The sequence below is a fragment of the Penicillium daleae genome, assembly GCF_028827525.1.
Source record: "Penicillium daleae strain IBT 16125 chromosome Unknown utg000009l_segment0_segment0, whole genome shotgun sequence".
NCBI classification, from domain to species: Eukaryota; Fungi; Ascomycota; class Eurotiomycetes; order Eurotiales; family Aspergillaceae; genus Penicillium; species Penicillium daleae.
This window is the reverse complement of record NW_026623157.1, coordinates 1,480,990-1,508,383: the sequence shown is the minus strand read 5'-3', so window position 1 is coordinate 1,508,383 and position 27,394 is coordinate 1,480,990. Positions and strand designations below refer to the sequence as shown.

The window sequence follows — 27,394 nt, the reverse complement described above, 5'->3', positions numbered from 1 at the left end:
GATTATCGAGCTTTGATAACAGTCATACTCTTAGACAAAGACTGAGGTTAAAGACAAGTTATACTTCACCAGCGAACGAAGAAAGGGTGACATAGGTGCATTGCTCATCCAAATCAATATCCCAAGTGGCCAACGACTACTATTCCAACCGCTTTACATCATGTCCTAACATGGAGTGTCAAAGCTCAGGCTCTAGCATTTTATGTCCATTTCATCATAACTAAACGCCGCGCCCAGGTAAGATGCGACTTCGTGAAACCGGGTCTAAGCAGCCCGGAAAATCCTGCCTCTCGTCATGTCTTCTGCAGCAGGCCAAATCTGCTTTTCGTGCAGTACTCCACCATCTCCACCTCCCAACGACTGATTCTATCTGAGCTAAAGCCAGATCGACTCCGATACGCCACAGTGCATTTTGATTTTCTGATCAGGACCGTCCGAGGTGTCAAATAGCCTGCGAAAAGATAGAAATGCAGGGAGGAGAGAGAGGGTAGATAGAGTGTGCTCGAACTTTTTCTGTCCTGTCTCGCAAGGGGGAAGAAAATAGGGAGGAGGAATAGCAAAGGAGATAAGAAGGGGGGAGAGAGAAAATGGTAGATCGAGACAAACAAGAAAACGAACCCAAAAGTGTCGAAATAAAGAAGAAAACGAGACATAAGAAACATCAACAGATAAGGTTCTGGCTCCACGGGAAAATTGGTCACTTCATGCATCATTTCTCCGTCGTAATAACCCATTATGCGCGGGTCTCCTCGGTGGCCGTGCGCTCCTGGCGCTGCTGGCGGCCGCCCTTGCCGCCGCGCTGGTTGCGCTGGTTGCCCTCGCCAGAGGTACCAGTGGCATCGCCGCCGCCCAGAGTGAGCTGGGCGGTTGCTAGCCGGTTGGACAGCTCCATCTGTGTGCGGATGGTGTTGGCCAGATAGGAGACGACCAGAACGTCCTGGATGTGGTTGTTGCTGCAAGAGGTCAGTCAAAGGAAATCCAAGTATCATCACAGGTATATGGGACGAGACGTACAAATCCCGCTCAATGTCCGCGGGCTCGACCTTGGGGGCAAGAGCCAGGGTGTTCAGCAGGAACTGACCCATGGCGGTAGAGGCCGGGGCCTCCTCGTCAATGACCGACTCCACGTATCGCGACACACGGTCGATCATAGCCAGAACCTCCTCAATCGCGCGCTCGAGCGCCTCAACATCGGACATCACGCTGGTACTGCGCTCCTCAGAATCCTTGGCATTCGCAATGGTCTCGAGGCCGCTCTTATCAGCCTCGCCATATCGGAGCTCGTAAGGGACGGGAATGAACGCAGCGCTGTCGGCAGCCCGCTCAGCGGTGACACCGACGGGGGCGGAAATGTAGGCCCGGGTCTCGAGGTCCTTGCCGGCCTCGGTCGAAACGGTCAAGTGGACGGCGGGGTGAGGCCATGTACCGTCACCCTGGCCGCTGTAGAAGTTCTGGATCAAGGCGGAGAAGGTGTTGAGCTCAGAAGCGGTGGCGTACCAACCGACGAGAACCTCGCGCGGGTTGGCCTTCAAGTGCAGGGCGAGCATTTGCTTGTGGTATTCCATGTCGACTTCGACCTGGTCCTCGGCCTCAGAGTGGCCCACGGCGAACGCGGAGCGCACCTCGACTTCACCTCCATCTTCTGATCGTGTTCCCAGCAGGGTACCGATGACACGTTCCTGGTCAGCGTTGCGGCGCAGCGAGTGGTCGAGAATGGAGAAGATAGCCTATATCAAAGAAAGAAGGAACGTTAGAGACTGGCTTTGTATCGAATTAATATGATCGCCTTTGATCGTACCTGCGGCTGGATGACCACGTTAAGAGGGGCAGTGGTCGGAGCAGTCCCCACAGAGACGGGGCCCAAAGGACGGGCGAGGTGCAGGAAAGAGTCTTCGGCCATGATGGAATTGGGGGAGGGGGGGAAGGAGGGGAGGGAGAGGAGGTTTAGAGATTGGAGGTGATGAGAGGCTAAGACTCTCCAAAGCAGACTCGACTTCTTCGGAGGGACAATTTTTCCAGCGAAGAAAGTGGAGAGCCCGCGCTGAGGCCGATTCTCTCTTTGTGTGTGGGAATTTTCGCGCTAAGATAAGATAAGCCCGCCCGGTCACCTTTTTGCCTGGAGCCCGTAAAAAAAAAGAGACAAGAAGCTCCGCAAGGTCAACTCAAGCGATTCTTCACTGCACAATGGCTCCTCCACGAGGCCGAGGACGTGGTCGTGGTGGAACGAGAGGTAGAAGAGGTCGTACGACAGGCAGAAGAAATGATTTTGCTACTTCGCGACTGCGTGAAGTGGAGTTAGTACACCCGTGGAGAGCTGCGCAACGGTGAAGAACTGAGGCTAACCACAATACAGTTCCGATGAATCCTCTGGTGAAGGTGGGCCCGGCGATCAGGAGGTGGAGGATATGAATAGGAGCGATGATGCCATGATGGATGATGCTTCATCCAGCAGCGACGAAGAGGAGGAGAGTACGGGTCGTCCGTACAACGAATTGCTCGAACTACTGCACGCCAATTCCGACCCGAAGGGACCCGCTCGGAAGAAGAGAAAGCTTGCCAGTGATTCCAATGTGGAGGAAGCTCCAAGGGCTATCGTGGACGAAGAAGAGGAACAGGCTGATGATGCGCTACAAGATCAAGCTCCATCCGACGATGAGGAGGACGCGCAGGATGACGACGATGATGATGTTGTTGGACCGTTTGAGAGGCACTTTAATGTCGCCGAAGGGGATGACCTTTCCAATAAGATTCAATCTATCGAGTCTAATAAGTGGACATCGGTGAAGAAGGAGGTGGACGGGTTGCGCGTCGTCCAATCCATTCCTGAAGCAGGCGATTCTAAAGCATTACTACTCCCGGTGATGAAGAGCACGGCGAACCTGAAGGTGAGCTCCAATGAGGAAGTATTGGAGACGATACAGCAGCTAATGAGACCAAAAATTCTAGATCAAGAATAAGTTGAAGCCCCGAGCTGCGGAGCTCCTCCCTACCATCAACGGCCCTGCCCAACAAGTGGCTCCATATGTATTTGACTATCAAGACGTTCTCTACGGTGCGCGTACCGCATCTATCGCGGAAGAGATGCGCGATATCATGGCTCTTCACACCGTCAACCACATCATCAAGACCCGAGACCAAGTGCTCAAGAATAATGCGCGCCTAGCAAAGGATCCAGACACCGACATCGAGTGCCGTGACCAAGGTTTCACTCGTCCTAAGGTCCTGTACATTCTTCCAACTCGCCAAGCATGTGTGCGTGCTGTCAACGCCATTACCCGATTCTACCAGGTCGAGCAGCAGGAGAACAAAAAGCGATTCACAGATACCTTCTCCGGATCCGAGGATGCGGGATGGGAGAACAAGCCCGAGGACTTTCGCGAGCTGTTTGGTGGTAATGATGATGATATGTTCCGACTGGGATTGAAGTTTACTCGCAAGACCGTCAAGTACTTTGCGCAGTTTTACAACTCGGACATCATCCTATGTAGTCCACTTGGTCTGCGGACCATCATGGACCAATCTGAGTAAGTGTACTCTTCCCGTACCCCCGATCAAACACATCTAACTAGTCTTTTCACAGCGAGAAAAAGCGAGACCACGACTTCCTCTCCTCCATTGAAGTCGTCCTTGTCGACCATGCCGACGCTCTCCTCATGCAAGTCTGGGACAATATCCCCTACATCTTCAAGCACCTCAATCTACAGCCCAAGGAAGCGCACGGGTGCGACTTCAGTCGCGTGCGCAATTGGTACCTCGACAACCACGCGCGTTACTTGCGACAAACTATCGTGTTGACCTCTCATATCACCCCCGAGATGAACTCGCTCTTCTCAACGCAGATGCAAAACGTATCTGGCCGCATCAAATTCACACCTACCTACGCCGGCGCGATCACCGAGCTGCCGCTCCCAGTCTCAGTCAAGCAAACCTTCTCACGCATCGACAGCCTTTCACCCGCGAAAGACCCCGATGCCCGGTTCAAGCATTTCACAACGACGGTCCTATCCACGCTCGTCAAGAACATTGCCAATGACCGTGGCAAGGGAAGCGCCGGCACAATCATCTTTGTCCCATCATATCTCGACTTTGTTCGCGTGCGCAACCACTTTGCTCAATCTGCGCAGACAACGAATGTCTCCTTCGGCGCGATCTCCGAGTACACCGAAGCGCGGGAAGTTAGCCGGGCTCGTAGTTACTTTATGAATGGCCGCTACTCGGTGCTGTTGTATACCGAGCGCGCGCATCATTTCCGCCGATACCAGATCCGGGGTGTTCGCCGGGTGATCATGTACGGTCTACCCGAGAACCCGACATTTTATGGCGAGATTGTAGGATTCTTGGGGCTTGATCCTGCGGCTGTGGTTGAAGCTGCTGAAGGTGGTGTTCGGGCGCTGTTCTCGAAGTGGGATGCGCTTAAGCTGGAGCGTATTGTTGGAACTTCAAGGGTTGGGAATATGCTGCGGGAGAAGGGAGGTGATACCTTTACTTTTGTATAAAACAGCTATCAGAGCAGATTGTCATGTATATACTCAATTGTGTCAGAAAACCCGTCGCTGGGAGCTCACAAAGTTGACTGAGCGCTCCTGATTCAAGGCTCGTTACCTTCGGTCGTGACCAACAGACCCTCCTGTTAAGCCAAGACGGGTGGGTCGATCGCTGGCACTGGTACAACCTTGGTTTTAAGGTTGGTCTTGTATTTTGTAGACTATGTCAAGTCCAGGTCTAGTCGACCTTGTCTTGGCAATGTCATTCGTTGATATAGCCTCTGGTGAAACGACCTGATCACGCCTGAAATACTGTGGGGCCATCATCGCCGAGGTTTTCAGTGAACGAGGCTGGCGGCAAACCTTTGGAGGCACAGCTCCCCCTCTCTTCTTAACCTAAGAGCCCCTTAATCTCTTCCTAGACCATGCATTTTCAGGCCACCTCTTTCTTTATTCTTGAGCAATAGTGTTCTAGCATATGGCTTCTACTCTCTGAGGTATATCCAAGCACTAATATGTCCGAACTGAATGTGCACATATGGTACCTCGTTTTCCTCGCTGTAAGACTCCTGAAACTCATACTCCCACATTATTGCAACCCGCTTTTCGCTAAAAGTAGCTATTTATAGTTGGATACTATTGAGGACTTGAAGACCGTGTGTTTGGTTTCAAAATCATTCAATGCCTTAGCCACGCCAATTCTGTACAGATCGATTGTTCTGCGTAATCCAACACCATCAAAGGAATGGAGGAGAGGAAAGGGAGAATTTACCTTGCGCCACCAGTGCACGCTCCTTGCAGCTGACGAGACTCTTTTCCCATTCAGGGTTGTTAGACGTCTTCTTGACGATTCAAACGTGCAGCTTCGCAGATATGTCCGTGACGTGGTAGTGGAAAATTCGAGCCACTCAAGCATGTTCGGGTCATTCAGAAGATATGGAGACCCCCATCATGTCGTGGCGAGATTGGTGGAAGTCTTGCCAAATCTTGAGAATCTTTTGTTAGTATCTCCTACCTGTATCTCTATTCCTACGTAGCACTGACTAGCTATCATTCTTAGTCTGCACGAGGCTTTTGGATTCTTGGATCTGCTGCAAGATGTTTTCAGCCGGCACAAGAACAAACCATCTCTTCATTTACTTAATGAAAATGGCATGACTCCACTTACACGGACGATGCCTTGTGTACGAAGCCTGGGAACCAGCTTTCGAGTATATGCTACTTCCCGAATGCCTGGGCCCTTACCCTCACTAGATCTTCCTAGATGCTTCAAGGCCTTCCCGAATTTGACGAGCCTATCAATCCAGACCAATGGCGAACGAATTGGGCCTGTGCAAGGTGGCCACTGGCACCTTTCAGCCAGAATCGAGCCGCTCCAACTAGCCGAAAATGAGACCTTCCCTCCGCTTGAGAAGCTATCCTTGAGTGGCTATCTTCCAACAGAGGCAGAATGGAGGCACTGGAAGGAGAAAATGACATGGTCTAAACTGAAGTCGTTGTCACTGGGGCCAATACAGACTGATGACTTTCTCGGCCCAATTGTTGGCCTTGTGCAAAGCTTGTCTTCCTTTTCAATATCGGTCCACAGCGGGTTACAAACGGATACTCATCCCGATTTAGACCGGTTTCTGATGTCTTTTGATACACTGGAATACCTGAGTGTCAAGGGATACTCCCTGCCCATAGATGTCGTGGCTCATCATACAAACCTACAGAGCCTTACTCTACACACGCTTGAGAATAGAGAGAGGGAACGACCGATCCTAAATCCGGAAAACTTAGAATATCTCGATCAACAATGCCGCAAACTTCGATACTTGGAGATCGACATTTGTCTACACGATGAATGGGTGAGCTTCCTGATTCCAACCTCCAAGTATGAAACCTAATTCAACCTCCTTTTTGCAGCCTGATAAAGTCATGGACGCTCTAGCTACAGGCTTTAACAATCTTCGTCAGCTCCGCCTCCATGTCGGACTAGACATTCATCGAAGAACCAAAGCAAAGTCCCGGGCCAAACTGGAGCCAAAATTGAATTATTTTTCCGCTCACGAATTTGGCCACGCTTTCTTCCGTCAACGAACACCTTCCAAGAAGCTAGAATTTGTCACTCTAAGAGCGGGTGAGACTTTACGCCATTATCCAGGTATGGCTGAGCCATACATATTTGAAGAAAAACGTGCTTCTGGGATGTTTCGCATTTGGGCTCCTCAAATGCCGTGCGATGGGATTGAAGTGAGGGAGCTGGATATTGAAGTTGATGGGCCTTGAGTTTTTCAGGCTCTGAACGGGCGTCGAAAATGTTTATTAGGCACAGTGTCCACTTTTCAGATAAATGAAGAGAGGAATAACAAAGAGTCTTGATCTTTCCTTCTTCTGGATCCTTCAACAGGCTGATCAAGCTCAGCTCAGCCTATTGGACGATTTGATCTGCAATGTTCTAGAAGGACTCAGTGGGTGTATTCTTTACAAACAAAGATAGTCTTTCAAACTTCTTTCAAGGGTTGCTTGAAGCGGACGCGACACTTCGAATGAGAATGCTGTCACCAAAGTTGGACCTGTCTTGTGGGCACAAAGTTGAGAGAGTCACACCTTTTATGTCTGCCCAACGCCCATATATGCTTTATTAATACAATCCCAAAAAGACTCAACTACGATTCCTACCAGAATCAGACTTATTGCACACGTATCCTAATCGGGACATCACATTTGCTTCAAATTCCATAGGACTTGGTCCCTTCCAGAAGTAACATCCCTGCTCCCTGCTGCTTATGTGCTGATTGAAACTACAGTATCCGTGATTCCACTTATGTGCGCCACGCAGGGATAAGTAAATATAGAATTATACGAAAAAGACATAAACAGAACGCGGTGAAGGGCATATTCCTGATACTTTGATGATTTGGTATAGATCGGTTCTGCTGGGTATGGATCCTTTGCTTATCGAATATCTTGTCCGTGGCGAGCAAGTTGGTCTTCATGGTGCACAGGTCAACGAGGCCGAGTTCTTCTACAAGTCGGAACCGAACTTCTCCTTCGTCCTCGTGCTACACTTGATCTAATGACAGCATGCAGCTGTGCTCGAAATCAAGGTCACCGGCTCTGGCAGCGGCTCGGGGAGCACCACCGACAAGATCCTGGGTCTTTATAACGATAACATGACATTGTTCAACGGCCTCAATCTTGGGAAGGATACCGCCAAGGAGATTAAATCAGATATTGCGCAAACCCTTATCGGCGACGAAGTTTGGACTGGCGGCAGCTCCTCCGCTTCTGGCTCCTCAGTCGTTACTCCATCCGCATCGACTCCCCCAGCTTATGCTGGGCTGACGTTCAGCTGCGGCTCTTACACTGGCAATTCGGCCAAGTTCCGTTCTCACTGAGAAGGGTCATAATCTCATTCTCTTATCTGCATTTAAAGTCGCTTGTCTTTTGGAAGCCTCTGGCGTCTTTGACTTGCAATAGTGATTTCGTGGGAGCAGTCGGATGACCGAGGCGATGCCTAAAATAGCTGTGGGCCTGTATCTCTTCGTTGGACTCCTCAGCATCACGTCGCTTGCCACGTAGTTACGAGATGGTTTGAGAAATTATCTATCATAGCTTTTAGATATTACTCCATGGTGACCCGCTAGTTGGGCACCACTCTCCCTGATGTAGCTCGAATACCTCGGATCATAGTCATAGTAATCATCAGGCTTGGTATAGGGAGATCACCCGTGCACAGACAGCCGGAGACAGCCACTCAGCCTTAGCCCGTCATGGCCATGCTGCACCTAACCGACTAGACCAGTGCTGGAATCCTATCTGATCTAATAAAAGCCACCTTCCGATCTATCATTCCAAATTTAAAAAAAAATCACACTATCAAGCACTGCTATCCCTTCTCAGAACATGATGTAGTGTAAACGCCTTCCCCAGACACGGTTTAGCGGACAGGCTCCACCCGTCCACTCTCCACTTTCCCCGTCTTGCGCGATCCGACTCTGATCATTTTTTCTTCTAACGAACGCCTCTTCCACGGACTCTCTCACGCCTCCCCCCGTTCTCCTTCTTCCTACGTGGACCTCATTTCCTATCTTCATCATCCATGTCTCGTATATAAAGAACCCTCCCGTCCCAAATATACCCGACGACACCGAGTACAAAACTCACCATGTCGCCACAACCACAACCGCAATCCCTGCCCGGATCTCCACCCCTCCTCCCCGAAATCACCAATAACCAACCCCAGATCCAGTCTCACCCTCTCCCTAGACCTCTCCCCCCGTTGATCCCGACCACCCCGATGCCCCCCTGCCGATCGACCAGCCCTACCGTGATGATCCAGACCAAAGGCCCGATTATCTTGTCCGGTACGAGCCTCGACCCATCGATGACGAGGACGAGGATGGCGAGGGCGTCGCGGCGGAAATGGCGCGGCCGAGAAAGGCGTGGCGGGCAAGACTAAGGGTATTCTGGTTGAGGAATATGGGCATGTTTTTGGTCTTGCTGGCGCAGATGTTTGGGGCTAGTATGAATGTGATGACGCAGATTTTGGAGATTCATAGTTCGATGCATCCGTTTCAGGTATGTGTCTCTGTCTGCCCGGCCAGGTTGGAGATTTGTCCTAGACTTATATACTTCTCTTTTGACCTCGGTGCACCTCGGTGATCTCTACTTAATGCTAACGCCGTCTCCTTATAGGTCCTCTTCGCCCGCATGTCCATCACAGCTGTCGCCAGCTACTTCTACATGTGGTACGCCAAAGTCCCCGCCCCCTTTGGCACCCGTCCCGTCCGCAAACTCCTGCTCCTCCGCGCTACCTTCGGGTTCCTCGGCGTCTATGGGCTCTACTATTCCGTACAATACCTCCCCCTCTCCGAGGCAACGGTGATCACCTTCCTCGCGCCCATCCTCACCTGCTACGCCTGTTCGCTGCTCATCCCCGGCGAGACTTTCTCGCGGCGGCAGCAACTAGCCGCGATCGTCTCGCTGGCTGGTGTAGTTCTCATCGCGCAACCATTTTCGAAGCGTGATGGCGCGGGAACACGCACGGGTGATAATGCGGGTACCGCGGCTGAGGACGAGAGTCCCGGTGACGCGGACGCGTTCCACCACGTTCTGGCGACGGTGGTCGCGTCCGTGGGCGTGCTGGGTGCGTCTGGCGCGTATACTACGATCCGGATGATCGGACGACGGGCGCACCCGCTCGTCTCGGTGACTTATTTCTCCAGCGTGACGACGGTGATCTCGTTAGTGGCCATGGTCGCGGTGCCATGGGTGCCATTCCGCCTGCCGTCCACCGTGACCGAGTGGACGCTCTTGACCGGGTTAGGAGTGTGCGGGTTCCTGCTGCAGTTCTTGCTCACGGCGGGACTGAGTTATGTGCCCCCGGCCAGTGTGCGAGTCGCGGGGGCCAAGGCGAGCCAGGGGTCCAAGGCGACGAATATGGTGTATATGCAGATGCTGTTTGCCTTGTTCTATGACAAGGTTGTGTGGGGGGAGTACGTTGTCGCCGGTGAGCTGGGCGGGGTCTGTGCTGATCCTGGCATGTGCGGTTTATGTGGCCGTTGCGCAGGAGCCGCGTCGGGGGGAGACGAAGCCCAAAGTGGAGGGTGAAGGAGGGGAAGGTGAAGAGGATCGGCGATTCAAGGACCGGGATGACGAGGAGGCGGAGGGTGTGGCTGCACGGGCTGCACGGGAAGGAGACTAAACTGCGAACTAAAATGGGGCTACATAGAGACAAGACTGAATGTACTGGGATTTGCAGGATCGCCATGAGGAGAGAAGAAGTGCAGGAAACCGTGCATTGAGTTTTGGGCGTTTCGGGCATTGCTAGAGCATTACTCTTACAGACTTACAGGAAGGATATTGTCATGGCTCGAGGATTGACATGTCATTTGTACATGCTGGGTTGGGCTGGGCTGTCGACGGAGGAGATATTTTATATGTGCAGTGTATATTATGACTATGAGCATATGATAATAAACATGACCATGACGAGATTAGTTCCTCTCTATAAGGTACATCTCCGTCGACTATGAGTATTCTCACCGCAATGGTAAACTATCGTCGACCCAGGTACAACTCTCCGTACCTTTTACCTCTCATCCACAGACCCTCCCACCGCGAACTACAGTCCAGTATCGGAGCACACTGCTCCATGCTCCCTCCCAATAATAATCACCGCATGCAATTGAATTCTCCATCTGCACGACCGCGACCCCTTCAACGTCATAACGTTGCACCCTCCCGCCGCGCCTCCGGGATCGCCCGAGGCTTGTCATTGGCGAAGCCATTCACGATCGTCGCGGTGGATCTGGGATCCAAAGCGGAAATGAGAGCGTGGTTAAGGGCTGTGGTAAGCACTGAGAAGGTACGGTAATAATAATAGCATACAGCAGTATGGATCCTGTACCTGGAACGAGGAGGGTTGCGTGGTTTGATAATGTAATCGCTTCTGCTGCGAATCTGCGACGAGGTGGATCTGGTTGACACTGGAGACTCCATAAAGAGTCCACTCGCCCCGGGTTTGAGGGTGGATTCTGTCCCCGGATTTCTCTTTGTTCTTGTCTTTTTTTTTTTTTTTTCAATTGGGTTGTGATCTTGATCTTGAGGGTGAGTGGTCTTGAGATTGAGGCTATATACATCCTACGATACCGAGTACTTGTACTTGGCTCGACAGTACTACACTGAGTATAGCCAGTCAGTCCTTTTTTCCGGAACGCCACCCCGAACTATACAACACCTTTTTATACACTCAATCTCGACATCCTTGTCCTTGTCGCTGATCATGCGCCACTTTGATGCCTGGGTCATTCGTGACCCCTACTCGATCTGGCACTATTATACCACCGGCCAACGATGGAAAGACACCGTCCGCGAACTCATCCACGACCGCAAGATCTGTGCTCCATCGCTCAACTCGATCGACCCGTACCCATCATCATCATCATCATCACCTTCTTCTACTGCTACTATTTCTTCTTCTTCCTCTTCTTCCACTCCCTCCACAACCGTCCAACAAACAAGCCCCCTCTTCACCCGCCTCCCCCCAGAAATCCGAGCCATAATCTGGTCCTACGTCTTCGACGCCGAAACCATCCACCTCGTCACCATCAAAAACAAAGTCCGCCACGTCCGCTGTTCTTCTCCAGCAACATCAACCACCTCCCTCACCAACCACCGCCACTGCTGTCCAACAACCCTCGCCCGCTGGCGTACCCCGTCTACCACTACCACCAATATCAACTCCTCCCCCAACACTAACCTCCTCTACCCACACACAAACCCCACCCTCCCTTCAACCCTAACAACCTCCACCCCCCCTCCTCCTCCGCACCTGCCACGCCATCTACACCGAAACATCCACCCTCCTCTACAAAAACACCACCTTCGACATCGACGACCTCTACACCTTCATCGCATTCACCCAGTCCCTACCCCACCACGCGCTGCACTCCATCCACAGCCTCACAATCCAATGGACACCCATCTGGACCCCTCTCTCCGGCCAAGACCATAAAGGGTCTATATACGCACACACGCACAGCGACGCACTGTGGCTACAATTCTGGGCGCGTGTCGCATCCCTCCCTTCTCTGAGGGAGATCCGGCTTAGTATCGACCTGGGCTCGTTCACGGGGACTATTACCGGGAGCGGTGCGGTGGTGCTTGGCGGGTCTGGTGTGCGGGTTCCGTTGAGGGTGGGTGAGTTGTGGACTGTGCCGTTGATGGGGGTTAGGGGGTTAAGGAAGTTTGAGATGGCTGTTACGGCCAGGTGTGATGTTGTGGCGAGGGGGGGTTTTGGAGGGGGAGTTGGTGAGGGATGCGGGGGGGTTGAGGGATTGGTTGAGGAGGGTTATGTGTGCTGGGAAGGGGGTGGGGTTGGAGAGTGTTTTTGGAGATGGTGGAGAGGTGGGAATTGGTTTGGATAAAGGCAGGCTGAGGGAGTTGGAGGAGTGGATGAGGATGAGGACTGGGAGGGAGGAGGAGGAGGTTCTTGGGAGGAGGGCGGGGAGGAGGCTGGCTATTATGGCGGCTTGATGTGCTGGACTGGATTGGATTGAGTGGTTATGCTCGTTTTGATATTGATACCCTTGTCAATTTTTTTTGGGTTTTGCTTTTAGATTGTTGTTATGGGGTATGTTGCATGTTCATGACTTGATTGCTAGAGATAGAGCAAGTTTATAGAATGACTTCAAGAATGATATACAAGCCTTCCAATATTTACAATAGATTTCATACTAAGAATATACAAGCCTTGACTTCCTAGCTTGTTTCAAATATCGACAGAGGTTTACGTGGTCGCAGGAGAAGCAAAAGTCGTAGGGACTAAGGGCGTTGCAGCTTCACAGGGCCGTAGGCCAGTGTTGGGTCTAACCAAGGATCGCTGAGAACGGATCGAGACTTGGTTGGTCTAGATCTCCACCCGTCTTGCTAACCATGCCGACAAGAAAAATGTGCATTTTCGTTAACGATGTGGTGGTATCAGAATGAAAGGCGTACCAAAACTTGCGATTCTGAGACTCCTAGTCATCTATGGTTGCCCATCCTGGCTTACTAAGGCGAAAGTCAATCCCCGCGTTATAGCAGATTCCCGTGAATGGAGCAAATGCCTGCGGCACAGATACTGGTAATTTAAGCGTCCACCTGCGTGGGGACCTAGGGGTTGTTTATAAAGTAATCCAATAAAGATTAGGGTGGTTTCGGGTACGGGCCGAGAAACAAAGCGTGTGTATCCATGGGGGAATCTGTTTTCGAAATCGACTGTAGGACCATCCGTACTCTGCTTCAGATCTATTAAATCCAAAGATACCCCTCCCTATACCTGAATTCACGAGCAACCTGTACCTTACAAAAAAAGATTCTCACTAAAAAGATCTCTGGCAAAAATCCAATTCCGAAATTCCGAGCTCAACAAGCCAAAACAGAGCAATCTACGGAGTATGCATCTAAATAGTAAACACTTAACACCCACGAGACCAAAAACAATCACGGATATTCGTTTTCATAATCCTAACCCGCAAATGCCTATCTATTATCCAGTCCAGTCCGTATTTTCCAATTATCCCATTAACGTCAACAGCAATTTTTAGCATTCACAGGGTATTCGAATCGAATCTGTGGTAGGTGACTCGACACCCGGAACACCGCATTTGTCCCGGTATATCAGATCCAGGAACCGCCACTCTCGACACTCGACAATAAACCATTTGATAAATAAGAACAAGAATGAAGCGAAAGGGGGAAAGCCAAGCACCTGCCACATCCATCAGAATCAAGGGCCCACACAACAAAGCAAGAGCAAACCAGACAAGACAAGACAAGACAAGGCAGGATTGGCCAGAAAACACCAAAGAAAGAATCAAGATTCAATTTGCAGAGTATTAGGGGCATCAAGCTTTTTGCGCGGATCCCAACCATATCTATTTTCATCAGACGCGGTCCCGTTCCAATCAGGGATGTCCGGTTCATGGGAGAAGGGGATGGAAGAATCCCATTGACAGCGATACAAACGAGTAAACAAAGAAAAAGAAAGAGGAAAGAGGAAAGGAAGCAAAAGAGAAACACCGAGCGCCGGACAAAAGAAAGTCGCCTGTAATTTGGGCGGATGGATGGAGGAGGGGGAAGAGGAGCGATGAGATAAAAGAAGAGGATAAAACAAGGCAAGAAGTATACACGAATTGAATGCAAGGTGTTGGGTAGAAGCTAACATGAGGTTGCAGGGGCAGGGGCAGGTGTAATGCAATTTGTTCATTCAAAAATGAACCAAGAACCGAAATCCAAGCTAATCTTCCAATATCGTTTTCTTTTTTTCCCGTCTCGCGCCGGTCAATCCAATCAGCCAGATCAGGCAAATCAAGACATGGACATCAACACGACGCAAAGACAAGGTCAACTGAGAAGAGTGTCTAAGGCGCAACGACATCCTTGCGGCCACGGGTCTCGTTCTCTTCGTACCCGTTTTGCTCGGACTCGTCCTCGTCTGTGGGCGAGTGCGGGTGACTGGATGGTTCTGTGAGAGAGAGGCGGCTGCGAGCCATCTAGATAGACACCGAAAATAAAAGATTAGCCACAATGCACTTCCTCTAGTTCAAAGGGCCACTTCACTCACCCATGCACGAACACCACCAATCAACCCCAAACTATACCCAGTCGCAAAATCCTCATTACGGCCCACGCCAGGACTATCGGGCCGATTGAGCGCCTCCACGCGCGAAAGGTGACTCTTGCTACCACCAGTCGGGCTGGCCAGCGGCCCACGGGCACTGCCGTAGTCGACGCTGTTGCGGGCACTGGGCGCGGGACTACCAGGTCGACTATTCTGCCAGATCTGGCGCAGCTCGCGGCCGAGTTCCTGGCCGGTTATGGTCCAGTTGATGCGGATGTTGTCGCGGATTTCGGCGACGTGGCGTTTGATTTCGAGTTCGTTCTTTTTCAGCCAGGAGACGTTGAGTTCTTGGCGCGAGGCTCCGCGCTTGAATTGTCGGGAGATGTACTGGTCGTAGTCGCGGACGATGCTGAATGGGAAAAGCCCAATGTGAGTCTTTGAAGTTTCACTAGAAGACAATGCGTCATGGCTGGTGCTGTGGCTGTTCTCTACTTACCGAGTAATGATGCCAGTTGTGCTAACACCCTCCGTCCGCTGAGTGACCAAGAACTTGCCCTGCGCCTTAATAGGCTCGTAGATATCATCACCCTCGGCGGCTTGGTACGGCAGATCGTCGTGCGCGACGTAGTCAATCTTGTGCTCGGCCAAGAACTCCGGAGTAACGATCCACGGGCAATTGGGAATAACCTCGTCAACCCACTTGCAATGGCGAATAGTCTCCGCACGCTCAGCACCGCTGAGCACAGTCAAACCCTTCCGTGTATGCGTTTCTTCGTCGCCAGTGACACCGACAATGAGGTACACTTCGGGGAAAGCCTTTTTAGCCTGCTCGAGCTGTCTCATGTGGCTATATGAGATGCTGGGTTAGCGATATTTGATCATAAGGTCGTATCATCCTACGTCTCCGATATCCTCAATCTTGAACCTCCAAGTACCACTTTTAAATCCCCTCCCCAATTGCAAGAACCAATTAATGTACGTACCCAAGATGGAACAAATCAAACACACCATCCGCATAAACCCGCACCGCCCGCCCTTCCGGAGGCGGATTCGTCTTATATCCAACCGGATCCTGTAACCCGCCACGCTGCGGCGGCAACATGGCCGCACGACGCTCCTCCTCCGCATCATGCAAATTAATATGCAAGTCTGGCCGACTGCGCGACCGGCCCTCGATCTCACTACTTCCAACAGTCGTCTCGGACGGCTCGCCGGGATCCTCTTTGTTGATGGTAGTACCGTTGGAAGTACCAGTGCCAGTGCCGGTCGCGCTGGCGTGAGCGTCGGAGCTCTTGCGGGCGCGCTTGGACGGCGGCACAGCCTCGCCGGTACTAATGCTGGATTGCTTCTTGTGTCGGGCGATGGCGGCACTGGCGGGACCGGTTGATTCCTCGCCTTCTTCGCCGGACGCGTCGCGCGAGGATGGTTGGAGCTCCGCAGTCGGGATGGATTGTGGTGTCGATACTGGCAGATGCGAGGCGCTGCGCTTGCGCTTGCTGGAGGGGGAGGAGGGAGATGTCATTGTGGATTTTGTTGGAGGGAGACGAGGATGTGTCAGAGACCAAGGAGAAAAGGGAGGGCGTTTTTGTTGGAAATTGGGCTGATCCCCTGGATGATGGGAGATGGATTGAGCTGAAACGGAGTCTGTCCTGCTCCGCGGTGGCCCGGTTTAGGGGCCCGCGTAATTTTCTGGCTGTGGAGACCGGAGCTCTCTTTGGCGTTGGGTCTTGGGCCCCTGCACTGACGTATCAGGGTCTCGGCAAGGCTGGGCAGTAGGGTTTTCCCTGATTCAGATGGGGATTATCATATTATGCGAAGGATGATGATCTCGTACTCGTACATCAATGGGTTTGCTCTGGTTATCATGGGTCTCTCCCACTTGACTATGGCTGGAGTCATACACATGGGTGGGGCCTTCCATCAGCTCAACTCAGCAATCAAAACAGTACCCGCTCTATAGCAAACCACCAAATAAAATCCAGCTTCATTGCGGACTAGAGGACGTCTCATCACTGGAGTGATCATCATTGGAGATAAACAAAGCCAAAGAAGAGCCCCTGTCTTCCTAAAACTCCACTGCTGAGATCAGCCGAACAACTATCTACCAGAGTACAAAGTACCTTCTGTCTGAAAAAAAGGGAATGCCAACTATCGCAGACACCGATGATACGCCATGAAGGTCTAGCAGCGCCCTGCTCGGTCTTAAGTCCCGTGAGATTCTATCGCGCTCCGGTTGGCTTTGGCTTTGGCTTCGGCTTCGGTCTGTATGGTGCGTAGTTTGTGGTCTGTAGTTCTACCGGGTCGACTGTGTCCAGAGGGAAGGTCCAGCAGAATAGTGTCCACGGTCATGTCCATGACCATGGGGGAAGAACCCTGGTAGAACGTAGTAGTAAAGGGAGAAACGTGCAAGTAGGTAATGGTTCGTCAATAGCGGGGCATTTTCTGCGGTATCTCGTGGAGGGCATAAAAAAGAAGACAAAAGCTCGTGAAGGGCCCAGTTGGCTCCCGGCGGCTGGGGCCTTTCTCATACTTCCTAGACCATCCACCTCAACGCCCTCCAACTCCCACCTCCCCTACTCTCCCCTACGCCACCTCACACTATTCTCCTTCCCCTCCTCCTCTTTCGAGACGCCTTAGTTTGCGGAACTCCCACTCGGACTCGGGCATGTATTCCATCTCAAGCTTCAAGGCGAGCGCAGTAAGGGCTCGGGAGGAGAAGCCCCGAGGATAACTAAAGAGAAACAAAGGATGATAAAAAAAAAAGGGGGACGAAAACAAGAGACATAGATCGTAACATCAGGCGTGGCGTCGAAGCAGGGATGTAGAGGCGGGAGGAGGATTCGGGAGAAAGAGGGTGTTCACAAGACAGACGAGGAGGCAGGGAGACATGAAGGAAACGAATAGGAAAGAAGAGCAAGCCGAAGAGAGGAGCGGTGGGGGAAGATGGAGGGAGAGGGAGAGAGAGCGCGGGAGAGGGAAAATCCGGGCTAATCAGGGCAATCAGGGCATATCAGAAACTATGCAGAGGTAGACTTCTCCTTGTCGTCCGTAGAAGCTGGGGATTCGGATATTTGAGCCGCCCCGCTCGCCTCGTCCTGCTTGCTCTGAGGTCCGGGGGTACCCTCGCGCTCACTCCGAGAATCGGTGGGATGCACCTGGTTGGCCAGATCCTGCTCCTCCGTCTGATTGAACAGCTCCTCCTCGTTCTGGTCCGAAATGATCTCGGTGCCGTCGCCCAAGAGAATAATCCGACCCTGGCGCACGCTAAACGCCCGCGAGCGCTCCATCTCCAACTCATAGTCATCGGGCTGGTCCTCGAATTGGTTCCGGATTCCAGGGCCGCGGAACTCGGCTGCTCGCACACTTGACCGTCAGCACGACGAAGGACTTCCTTCGGGTTCCTCGTGAGACTTGCCGTACTCGGGAGGAGCACAAGGCCCGTCTCCGTTCGCAACCCGCTCTGCAATCTTGTTGTACCACTCCTCCTTGGTCTGGCCGTTGAGCAGGCCGATAACGGTCATGGTCATGTTGTCACAGCCAACACCGCCAGTCTCACTGTTGGATGCCAGGCAGTTGTCCATCATGTTCTCGCAAATCCGGTACAGGTCCTGCTTGGCAGCGATTCCTCTCCGCACAAACTCTACCACAGCTTGGGAGGACTGGCAATCCCAGATACCTGAAGAAAAAGGGGGTTTGTGAGCATTTGTGATTCACATACTCGTTCAATAGCGTTGGAGATGGAACAAAACATACCGTCGCAGGCAATAACCAAGAACTCATCGTCAGCAGTCAGCTCGTGGACTGTCACATCGGGGTAGGCGGTCACAATTTGTTGCTCGGGGGAAAGCTCGGGGCTCTTCTTGAACTCAAAGTCACCGATGGCGCGGGACAGAGCGAGGTTACCGTTGACACGGCCGAAGTCGACGAAGCCACCTGCAGCACTAATGCGGGCCTTCTCGCCTGTAGTGTGGAGTTAGCGTACCACCCTCATGGGATGAAATGAAGCCTCCTGTCTCGGTCTCTCGCCGACTGCCAACCGGGAAAAACAAAAGAAGTCTTGGAATCCAGGAGCACAAACCTTCATTCTGGGGCTTATGGTCGAAAGAGAGCGGCTTTGCGCGGCCCTTGACACCCAATACTGATCGAGAGTCGCCGGCATTGGCCTAGTCGTATATCAGTTTCGTCTCTTGAGTTTCCATTTCTCTCGCAATGCCTCCGTGTTCAACGTACCACCCAGATCTTGTGCTTGGAGATGATGGCTGTGGAGGCCGTGCAACCAGACACTTCCTCTTCGTATTTGGGGTCTGCAGGGAAATCACTTGGTCAGACGGTTTGGTTTCGTTTGCGTCTTCCTCGAAGGGATAGAGAAGCGGTGTTCCCTTCCCTCTCGCAAGTCCAGATGAACCACGAACCTTCCAAAATAGCCCGATCAGTAGCCAAGAATCCATCTTTCAGCGCCTGCTCAACATCTCCCTTGGCAAATGACTCCTGCTTGGAGACGATCTTGTGGAGGTTCTCCCCAGTGAACAGTGCTACCTTATCTCCACCGTGGCCATCATATACACCGAAGAAGGCCAGACGCTGGTCCGGATCGGTCGGTTTCTCGTCGGAAGGACCCGTGTAGTTCGCGTGAAGGTCAAGAATGGCTGCGTGGGCATCTTCCATGCTGATACGCCAGCCCTGCATGGCAGAGAGACCATAGATACAACACTCATCTCCACCCTCGGACGAGGTCTAGAAAAACGGAAACGCAAAGAGTCAGTGATTAAGCTCTCCTGGGCTAGACGTGTCCAAAGTGGAATTTGACAGCTTTTGAGAGGGTAAGGTGCTGGCAGTGAATGACCCGTCGCCGGGATAGCCTCCTTTCCACCCGAGTGCCTCAACCCCTCCAGGGTCAGGGTCAGCAGGAACCCCGCATAGCCGATCGTGACGCCTGAAAAAAAGCGCCATCTGATATAAATGGCAGGGGGACACTCCTCTCGAGAGCAAGATTCACTCCAGATCGTGGAAATCCAGCTGGGGTGACAGGGTGGTTCGACCGAGGCCGTGTGAAAAGGGACATCTCCGGGCGACTGGCGTCACATCGCAGTGTGGGGAGGGGCAAGATGGGCGGAACAAAATGGGAAATTCGGGCGACTCACCTTCTCGACCACCGGCTCCGACAAGGTCTGACCCATAATGGCACGGATTGAATAAAGTATTTGCGAGGAGGAGAGGGGGATGGGAGGTCAAGCACCAGATGAATGGTAGAAGGAGAGGAGAGAAAGGAAGGTCAGGTGAGGTGTGCAGGCCTTTCAGCGCGTCTCTCGTCTGTCCTTTGGGTCCTGCGATAAGTCGCCAGCCAAAGTGGGGAATCAATGGCGATCTAGTTAGGGCTCGTCCACCGGATTTGAGGGGAATTCACCGGGGGGGGAATGAATATGAGCGTGAAAAAGTGGATGTTGAAGAAGAGAGATTGAAAGGGAAAAATCAATAAGGGGGGGATATATCGTTGGTCGCGTGGAATTCAATTTCTGTCTGGCAGGAACCGTTTTGGCCAGGCAGAGATTTCTCGTAATCTCGTTACTTGGTTACCTTACCAGTTTGCTCTATTGCCAGTCACCTGACTCTGGATGAGGTGAGCATTCAGCTCCGCCTGACAGGGCAGTGTACAGTACACTGTGTCCTACAAATCATAGGGCCTTGTTGGCAACTTGTTACTAGAGTCATTGACTGCCCATTCCTTTGTTCCTGTCATGTCTTATTTCTTCTATCCCTCATAATTCAGCCTCTGCTGACACCCCTGTCCCGGGGGCTCTGTATAAGACGCCTCATTCAGGCTAACGACACCCTCGTTGCCTGCGATCGTCACGCAAGGGCCTAAAGCCCATCCGAGGCTGGTGCGGCTAATACTGGAAAAGGTAATGGACCGTACAGGAAATATCATCCCCCGCTGGCCTAGTCGGTGTAGGATCTGCTGAGAGAGTTCTAGATTGTCTTCTGCTTGTACTGGAGACATGTTCGTCACGCTGTCAAACTGTCCATTACTTACTGTCAACTGGTCTGCAGCACGTGCCACTGTCTGCCCTGGGCGGGATGGGCGCTGATGCTGAAATAGATTGTCGAAGAGCAAGCTGTTGGCTCGATATAGCTAAGGTTATAGCTGGGCGCTAATAGGAGTTCGGAGTCTAGAAACAGTATCTAGAACAATGTAAGGACTTAGTAAAAGGTCAAGGTCATTAGGTAGTCTAAGCACAACTTTGCTCGGATGCTGATATATATCTGGACACCACATGCTGAACAAGATCGCCGCCTTGGGAGTGTACGTCCCGCGACTACGCAAGAACAGAAGAACAATATAATTAAAAGAAGGTTTCATAGAACAGACAATACCACGAATAATGAATCCTCTCAAGAAACGGAATGGGTGACATGGAGCAAAGAAATCAAGCCTTCTCTTTGTATCACGGTCTATATCGGGCTCTTCCCAGTGGACCGCAAGCTCAAGCTCAAGCCCTCCCAGACAAACCCCACAACAAACCACCCCAAACACCCACCATCCAACCACTTCACCAACAAAACTGTACAGCACTGGGCACTCCAATCTCCAATCTACACCAAAACCCTCGACTAGACAGGCACATCCACACCACAAGCCCCATCCACAAACACACCCACCATGGCCCCCCAACTCGACCCCGTCGACAAGCGCCAAGCCGCCCGCGAAGTCATCGACATCCTCCAAGAGATCTCCGACCTGCTGGTACGTAGCAAGGCCCAATCTCGCGCCTTGACCAGCCCAAGACTGGATTAAACCAGTATCCGAAGGGCCGACTGACTGACTATATCTCTACAGAATACAAATCTTGACCGCACGGAACTATCATTGTGTGTGTCGTTGATCGAGAATGGGGTGAACCCCGATGCGCTTGCGGTACGCGTCTGCTCCCCTGATCACCGCCAAGGCGTGTGTAAGATGCGAGTTTAAACTAATTTTGTTCCCGGGGTTGTGTCTGTAGACTGTTATTAAGGATTTACGGAAGGAGGCTGTGAATTCTAAGCGGGTGTCTAATGCGCCTCCTGCTACGACGGAGTGATCCAGGCCAGGCTGATTAGGTCTGGCTTGAGGTTTGGTTGGAGAGTGTTCTTGTTGGGATAAGATGATGCTTATGTTGGGTCATGGCGTTATATGGTCGTATGGCCTCGATAGATACCCTCGTTGCTGCTTGTTTTGTGCGGCTGTTTTGTTGGAAATTCCAAATTGACCACTTTGTATGATTGGTTATATCTGCTTCTACGTAGGGGTTGAACGGGGGTCTATCCTACGGGAAAGCGAAGTATATGGCAGTCAACCAGGACAGACACGGAATTCGACTTGAAACTGTAGCTCGACGGGGAATTTCTGGGCACGAGAAGCAACTAATACAGATCCAACAAAGGCAAAGGCAAAGATAAACCCAAATGTTAGTTCACCCATCTGATTTACTTGGACGAATCTCCCGCCTTCTTATCATCCGTGGACGACCCAACCTCGTCAGACATGGCCTCGGCGGTCGCTTTCTTGAGCTGCTCGCTTTCAGGTACGGTAGTCTGCTCCTTGGCCTTGGTGTCCTTCTCGTCGTCGCTGTCACCGAGGCTGAATGGGTCGTTCTCGGCAACTGGGGACGGCTCGACCGTGGCCAAGGGCTGCCACTTGCTGGACTTGCCGCTAGCCGGGGCGCTGCGCTTCCCCGGCGTGGCGTCGTACAGGTTATCAATCTCGGTGGGAGGGCCGTCTTGGAAGGAAACCCTCCTACCCGGGGAGGGCGATGCAGTCTTTTTGAGGTTTGTGTTGCCGGGGCGAGGAGGGCGCGCGGGAGGGACTAGTAAATACAATTAGCGGTGGCCAGACTAAATTTCTAGGTTTCAAATACCCACCTTCGCCATCCCTCAGCTCGAGTGCGGAGAAGTCATCACTCAGCACTTGAGGGTCTGCATCATAACGCTCACGATCCCCACTGCGATGACCCATCTCGCCGCTGCGCCGAGGGCGGCCAAACGCGGAGGTCTGCTGCTCATAACGCTGGCTGGAGTGTGCTTGCTCCTCCTCTTCCTCCTCGTCACCATGTAATTGCTTCTTCAAATTCCCGAACCACGAGTTCACTTTCGTCTGTGTCTCCAAGAATCCCTTCTTGAAGTTCTCGCGGATCACCGGTAGATCATCTAGAGATTGCCTCACGGTTAGCACCCCTGCGCACTCGCTTCTAGAATATCTGTACTAATTACCTTCGAAGAAACTGTAATCCTTTTCTTCCGAATCCTCGCTTCCTCGCGGCTGGCGATACCGAGGGTCGTTCTCCCATCCTGGGGCTGGACCCCGGCGTCCGGCGGCGGGGGCATTGTAGTGCTTGGCCAATTGACGCGCATATTGCTCATCGGCTTCCAATTGGCGCTGGGTAGTAGAGGTTGCGGGCTGAGACGGACGAGGAGGCTTGGGAGGAGGAACCATGTCCTCCTGAGCGGTGGGATCGGTCATGCCTGGAAGATTGGGGTTAGCTCTTTGAAAATCGTTCGGTATTTGAGGTTCGCTACGAACCCAGCAGGGCATTGAATGCGCGTTCGACATTCCAGTTGCTAGCATTCAAGATAGCCTTGACCACTCCAAGCTCGACTGTTGGGAATGCCTCCTTCAGTGTGTTCACCGACTGTTCTCGGGGGCTCAAGGGTCGCGGGGGCTTCGGTGGGGCAGCTGGGGGTGTGTCGGTGGCAGACTGCTGCGCCGAAGCAGTGTTGTTGCCGGTGGAAGTGACACCAGACTCCTGTGGCTCATCGTCAAAGTCCAGAGGTCGTGCAGTAGTGGGCGACTCAGCGCGAGGGCTGTTTGGCGCAGCCGCACCCGAGGGCTTGCTAGGAGTGGACTGTGAGAGTGAGCCTCCGATTCAGAGCTGCAGGCCAGGGCCTATACTTACTGTCTTCTCCTCCTCCGTCATGTTGAGTATATTCGTGCAAGACAGGTCGACCAGCGAAAGTGACCACAGATAATATCGAAAAAATAGTGTTGCCTATAGGAAAGAAAGGGAAGAGGCGAAGTAGGCAGAACATATTTGGGGAAGCTCTAAACAAGTGACGTGGGGGTGCACGTGATAAAGCGGGTAACTTTTATAGTGGCATCCTGCATCGCGATTGAACATTGCAGCGCGTCCTTGGTTGGATCGGATTGACAACAAAACAGCAGCCTAGCCTGATTTCTCAGAATGATGCTGCTATGCTGTCTACAGATATTGTTCCCATGAGCTAGGGAGATCCATACCAAGAAGAGCAAGGTCATATCCCTTCATCTTAGGACGGTCTCTTCCTGATACCAAAGATGGGTTCTGAGCTGGAACTTTCAAGCGGCTTTATCCCTGCATTGTACAAACCAGCATCTCTGCTACCAATTGCAAGGCATAAAAGGAGTCTAACCTACCTGGTTGAGACTTATCAGGTCACCATAGTGGTTGGCCAGACGGGGAGTGGAAAAACCACACAGCTTCCACAATACCTCGACCAGGCTGGTTGGTGCGAGAATGGCAAGACCATCGCTGTGACGCAGGTATGTCATATATTACTATTTCCTGAAGAACTACAGTCACTGATCTCGAATGGATAGCCCCGGAGAGTGGCTGCCACCACGGTTGCAACTCGCGTCGCCGAGGAAATGCGCTGCAAAGTTGGGGAAGAAGTGGGTTACTCTATTCGCTTTGAAGATGTAACATCTGCCGCAACAAGGATAAAATTCTTGACCGACGGAATGCTTCTCAGAGAAGCATTGGTAGATCCCCTGCTATCACGGTATTCTGTGATCATGGTCGATGAAGCGCACGAGCGGTCTCTCAGCACTGATGTCCTTCTGGGCATCCTCAAAAAGATCATAAAGAAACGGCCCGAGCTTCGCATAATCATCAGTAGTGCGACACTACAGGCGGAGGATTTCCTGCGATTCTTCGCTGGGGATGAATACAAGCCAGATGCCGAGCCAGCTAATTTGGGCGGCGGCATCGGGACAATCATCAGCTTGGAAGGCAGGATGTACCCTGTTGACACGCTATTCCTCGAAAACCCCGCAGAAGACTACGTCGAACGGGCAGTCAAGACTGTTTTCGATATCCATACCCAGGAAGCAGAGGGTGACGTCCTTCTATTCTTGACCGGCCGAGAGGAGATTGACCGTGCAATTCAGATGATATCCGAGCGTGCGGCGTATCTCAATCCCAAGGCTCCTTCACTGCTCACTCTGCCGCTTTACGCCGGTCTCACAACGGACCAGCAGATGTACGTCTTCGAACCGGCACCAGAGAATACGAGAAAGGTCATAGTATCGACGAACATTGCAGAAGCATCAGTCACGATTGATGGCATCGTCTATGTTATCGACTGTGGCTTTGCCAAGTTGAGAGCCTACAATCCCAGCACGGGAATTGAGACCTTGACAGCTGTACCTATATCAAAAGCATCAGCTACACAACGTGCTGGACGTGCCGGTCGAACGAAACCCGGCAAATGCTTACGTCTCTACACCCAACAGACATACGAGTCACTCCCTGAAGCTACAATACCGGAGATCCAGCGGTCAAACCTGGCCCCGATTGTGATGCAGCTCAAGGCGCTAGGTATTGATAATATCGTTCGCTTCGACTTTTTGACATCACCACCGGCAGAGCTTGTCATTCGTGCCTTGGAGCTATTATATTCTCTTGGAGCAGTTGATGATTATGCCAAACTCACAAAACCCCTGGGTATGCGAATGGCCGAGCTTGCAGTTGACCCAATGATGGCAAAGGTCCTTCTCGCTGCACCTTCATTCAAATGCTTGAGCGAGATGCTCTCCATCGCAGCCATGGTGAGCCTCCAAGGAACCGTGTGGGTTCAGCATGACGGCGATAAGAAAGCCGCAGAGAGTCACCGGCGGAAATTCGCCGTCGAAGAAGGTGATCACCTTACCTACCTCAACGTTTACCAAGCCTTTGTCACCAAGGGCAAGAAGGACTCGAAGTGGTGTCGTGATCACCTATTGAACTACCGAGCCCTTGTGCGTGCCGTCAGTATCCGCGGCCAACTTAAACGCTACTTGGAGCGCTTTGGTATCCAGATTGATGAGAGTCTCTCGTCTCGTCATGGTGCTGGAACGGGTACATCGCCAGAGCAAATCCAGCGGTGCCTCACGACAGGGTATTTTGCTCATGCGGCAAAAATGCAGCCAGATGGCACTTTCAAGACTGTTAGTGGAGGGTTGACTCTACATGCTCACCCCAGCTCCTTGATGTTTGTAAGTGTTCTTCATTCTCTACTTTTGAATGCATGGCTAATCTCGAACACAGAATCGCAAAGCAGACTGGGTGATATTCCATGAGATCATGCAAACCGGCAACAAGACCTACATTCGGGACGTCACGAAGATCGAGAAAAGCTATCTGTTAGAATACGCCCCGGAATATTACAGGGTCTCATGAGGGGTGGCTTAGCTTTTCTTCGAATACAGAGATACCATTACATAGAATATTTCTTTTCCAATTCTCGTAATGGTCATAAAGCACGATCAGTTCAATTTGGGCTCAGCTCTAAACATATAGTCGTAACACATCAATCTGTAATGCTTATCACGTGGAGATCAAACATAAATGTTGTTAATAGAGGCATGGAACACATAAAACTCATAGACAGGAGAGAGGAAATAATTACAGAGCCCCGTCGCCCTGAACGGCTCATCAGGGTTGCAGCTTGTCCAGAAATCTCCGAAACCTCCCTTTAGGAGCATCGTGCATCACACGTTGATAGTCTCCTGATTCCAACCGGCGTTTATAAGCGTGCTGTCGTTTCCGTTTTCTTTTTTTCCTTCTACCATCGGTTACTTCTCTCCCTTTATCCTCAACGTCGTCTTTCATTCCTCCAGTGGGACGTGCCTCTCTGCCTTTGGAGCCACGCCGGACTTTAGGCTTCTTGCCAGGAGGGGATGCTTGGCGACCAATATCCACTGGGGTTGACAATGGAGGAGGTGCAGCAGTGGGCTGATCCCTGAGAGAGATCTCAGCCTCGAGCTGGGTGTTGAGCTCGGTGATGCTCGCCTCCAGCTCCGTGAGTGCCCGCTTTAAGTGCTTGGAGTCCTTGAGGCCGTTATTCTTCAAGGCTGTGTTGAACTCGCGTTCAAAAGCATTCTTTCTTCTCTGATGTTGAACAGCAGCAACTCTGAAAGCTCCTTCAGCCTGGGCTATCTCACTGAGATAGTCGACCTCAATTGGCGGAGGCATGTCAAGAGTAGTCTTGATATTATCCTGTCCGGCGCTCTGGACTTTTTCTGTCTTAGTGGATTGCTCCTCTAAGTCGAGAATAGCTTTTAGCTTCCTATGTTTGGATTCTTGCAGGTTCAACAGCAAACTCCGGGTAGAGGCGGTGCTCGCCCTCCCATGTGACCTACAGGGGTGCCTGCTAGTGTCCAATTGACCTGAAGTTCTTCGGTACATTGCTATTCTTGTACCGATAACCTAAATTCTAGATGAAGCTATCTGAGGATCAAAAGTCAAGAATAACATAGATTCTCGAAGAGCAAAGAGAAAATTGCCAAAAATCTAGCATCTTCATCCTTACTCAAGCTTGCGAAGTACTAAGGGAGCAAGAGAGTACAGAGGGAATAAGACGAGGGTACATGAACTATTTCCCTTTTCGGATTGATTTCATGTTTACTTTTTTAATTCCTACAGGAAGTACAGAAGTCCCACTAATAGTGACAGAGAAAGGTATAGAGATGTGTAGTTTGGGTATATATGAAATATGGATAAGCGGTCCAATGCAGTTGAACTAAGCCTTAGCAAGTTCATTTCCATTT

The 27,394-nt window shown here is 51.7% G+C and overlaps 11 protein-coding genes across 11 annotated transcripts; 6 read left to right on the top strand and 5 right to left on the bottom strand.

The window, feature by feature from the left end:
- Window positions 1–733: 733 nt before the first annotated feature.
- Window positions 734–1,900, bottom strand: N7458_011683 (eukaryotic translation initiation factor 3 subunit F; the record flags this gene model as incomplete). Its single annotated transcript, XM_056915065.1, has 3 exons — window positions 734–953; window positions 1,015–1,727; window positions 1,799–1,900. The coding sequence occupies 3 exons, from the start codon at window positions 1,898–1,900 to the stop codon at window positions 734–736; spliced, it is 1,035 nt and encodes a 344-aa protein (XP_056759819.1).
- A 284-nt stretch (window positions 1,901–2,184) lies between these two features.
- N7458_011682 (UTP25 family protein) lies at window positions 2,185–4,496 on the top strand (the record flags this gene model as incomplete). Its single annotated transcript, XM_056915064.1, has 4 exons — window positions 2,185–2,294; window positions 2,354–2,885; window positions 2,947–3,524; window positions 3,581–4,496. 4 exons carry the CDS (start codon window positions 2,185–2,187, stop codon window positions 4,494–4,496), a joined length of 2,136 nt encoding a protein of 711 aa, XP_056759818.1.
- Window positions 4,497–7,411: 2,915 nt separating this feature from the next.
- Window positions 7,412–7,867, top strand: N7458_011681 (fungal cellulose binding domain protein; the record flags this gene model as incomplete). The annotated part of the gene is made up of 2 exons (XM_056915063.1): window positions 7,412–7,528; window positions 7,553–7,867. 2 exons carry the CDS (start codon window positions 7,412–7,414, stop codon window positions 7,865–7,867), a joined length of 432 nt encoding a protein of 143 aa, XP_056759817.1.
- Window positions 7,868–8,951: 1,084 nt separating this feature from the next.
- On the top strand, window positions 8,952–10,176 carry N7458_011680 (DMT family transporter; the record flags this gene model as incomplete). Its single annotated transcript, XM_056915062.1, has 3 exons — window positions 8,952–9,050; window positions 9,168–9,995; window positions 10,042–10,176. 3 exons carry the CDS (start codon window positions 8,952–8,954, stop codon window positions 10,174–10,176), a joined length of 1,062 nt encoding a protein of 353 aa, XP_056759816.1.
- Window positions 10,177–11,256: 1,080 nt separating this feature from the next.
- N7458_011679 (uncharacterized protein) lies at window positions 11,257–11,988 on the top strand (the record flags this gene model as incomplete). The annotated part of the gene is made up of 1 exon (XM_056915061.1): window positions 11,257–11,988. The coding sequence occupies one exon, from the start codon at window positions 11,257–11,259 to the stop codon at window positions 11,986–11,988; it is 732 nt and encodes a 243-aa protein (XP_056759815.1).
- Window positions 11,989–14,377: 2,389 nt separating this feature from the next.
- N7458_011678 (choline-phosphate cytidylyltransferase) lies at window positions 14,378–16,099 on the bottom strand (the record flags this gene model as incomplete). The annotated part of the gene is made up of 4 exons (XM_056915060.1): window positions 14,378–14,509; window positions 14,581–14,986; window positions 15,074–15,424; window positions 15,561–16,099. The coding sequence occupies 4 exons, from the start codon at window positions 16,097–16,099 to the stop codon at window positions 14,378–14,380; spliced, it is 1,428 nt and encodes a 475-aa protein (XP_056759814.1).
- A 1,495-nt stretch (window positions 16,100–17,594) lies between these two features.
- N7458_011677 (PP2C family serine/threonine-protein phosphatase) lies at window positions 17,595–19,754 on the bottom strand (the record flags this gene model as incomplete). The annotated part of the gene is made up of 7 exons (XM_056915059.1): window positions 17,595–17,929; window positions 17,993–18,253; window positions 18,331–18,537; window positions 18,656–18,740; window positions 18,808–18,881; window positions 18,990–19,311; window positions 19,719–19,754. The coding sequence occupies 7 exons, from the start codon at window positions 19,752–19,754 to the stop codon at window positions 17,595–17,597; spliced, it is 1,320 nt and encodes a 439-aa protein (XP_056759813.1).
- A 1,481-nt stretch (window positions 19,755–21,235) lies between these two features.
- Window positions 21,236–21,653, top strand: N7458_011676 (mitotic-spindle organizing protein 1; the record flags this gene model as incomplete). The annotated part of the gene is made up of 3 exons (XM_056915058.1): window positions 21,236–21,319; window positions 21,413–21,490; window positions 21,576–21,653. 3 exons carry the CDS (start codon window positions 21,236–21,238, stop codon window positions 21,651–21,653), a joined length of 240 nt encoding a protein of 79 aa, XP_056759812.1.
- A 385-nt stretch (window positions 21,654–22,038) lies between these two features.
- Window positions 22,039–23,525, bottom strand: N7458_011675 (uncharacterized protein; the record flags this gene model as incomplete). Its single annotated transcript, XM_056915057.1, has 5 exons — window positions 22,039–22,418; window positions 22,474–22,758; window positions 22,822–23,073; window positions 23,132–23,453; window positions 23,505–23,525. 5 exons carry the CDS (start codon window positions 23,523–23,525, stop codon window positions 22,039–22,041), a joined length of 1,260 nt encoding a protein of 419 aa, XP_056759811.1.
- Window positions 23,526–23,902: 377 nt separating this feature from the next.
- Window positions 23,903–26,024, top strand: N7458_011674 (putative ATP dependent RNA helicase; the record flags this gene model as incomplete). Its single annotated transcript, XM_056915056.1, has 3 exons — window positions 23,903–24,127; window positions 24,185–25,840; window positions 25,893–26,024. 3 exons carry the CDS (start codon window positions 23,903–23,905, stop codon window positions 26,022–26,024), a joined length of 2,013 nt encoding a protein of 670 aa, XP_056759810.1.
- Window positions 26,025–26,279: 255 nt separating this feature from the next.
- Window positions 26,280–27,032, bottom strand: N7458_011673 (uncharacterized protein; the record flags this gene model as incomplete). The annotated part of the gene is made up of 1 exon (XM_056915055.1): window positions 26,280–27,032. One exon carries the CDS (start codon window positions 27,030–27,032, stop codon window positions 26,280–26,282), a length of 753 nt encoding a protein of 250 aa, XP_056759809.1.
- Between the last annotated feature and the right edge of the window lie 362 nt (window positions 27,033–27,394).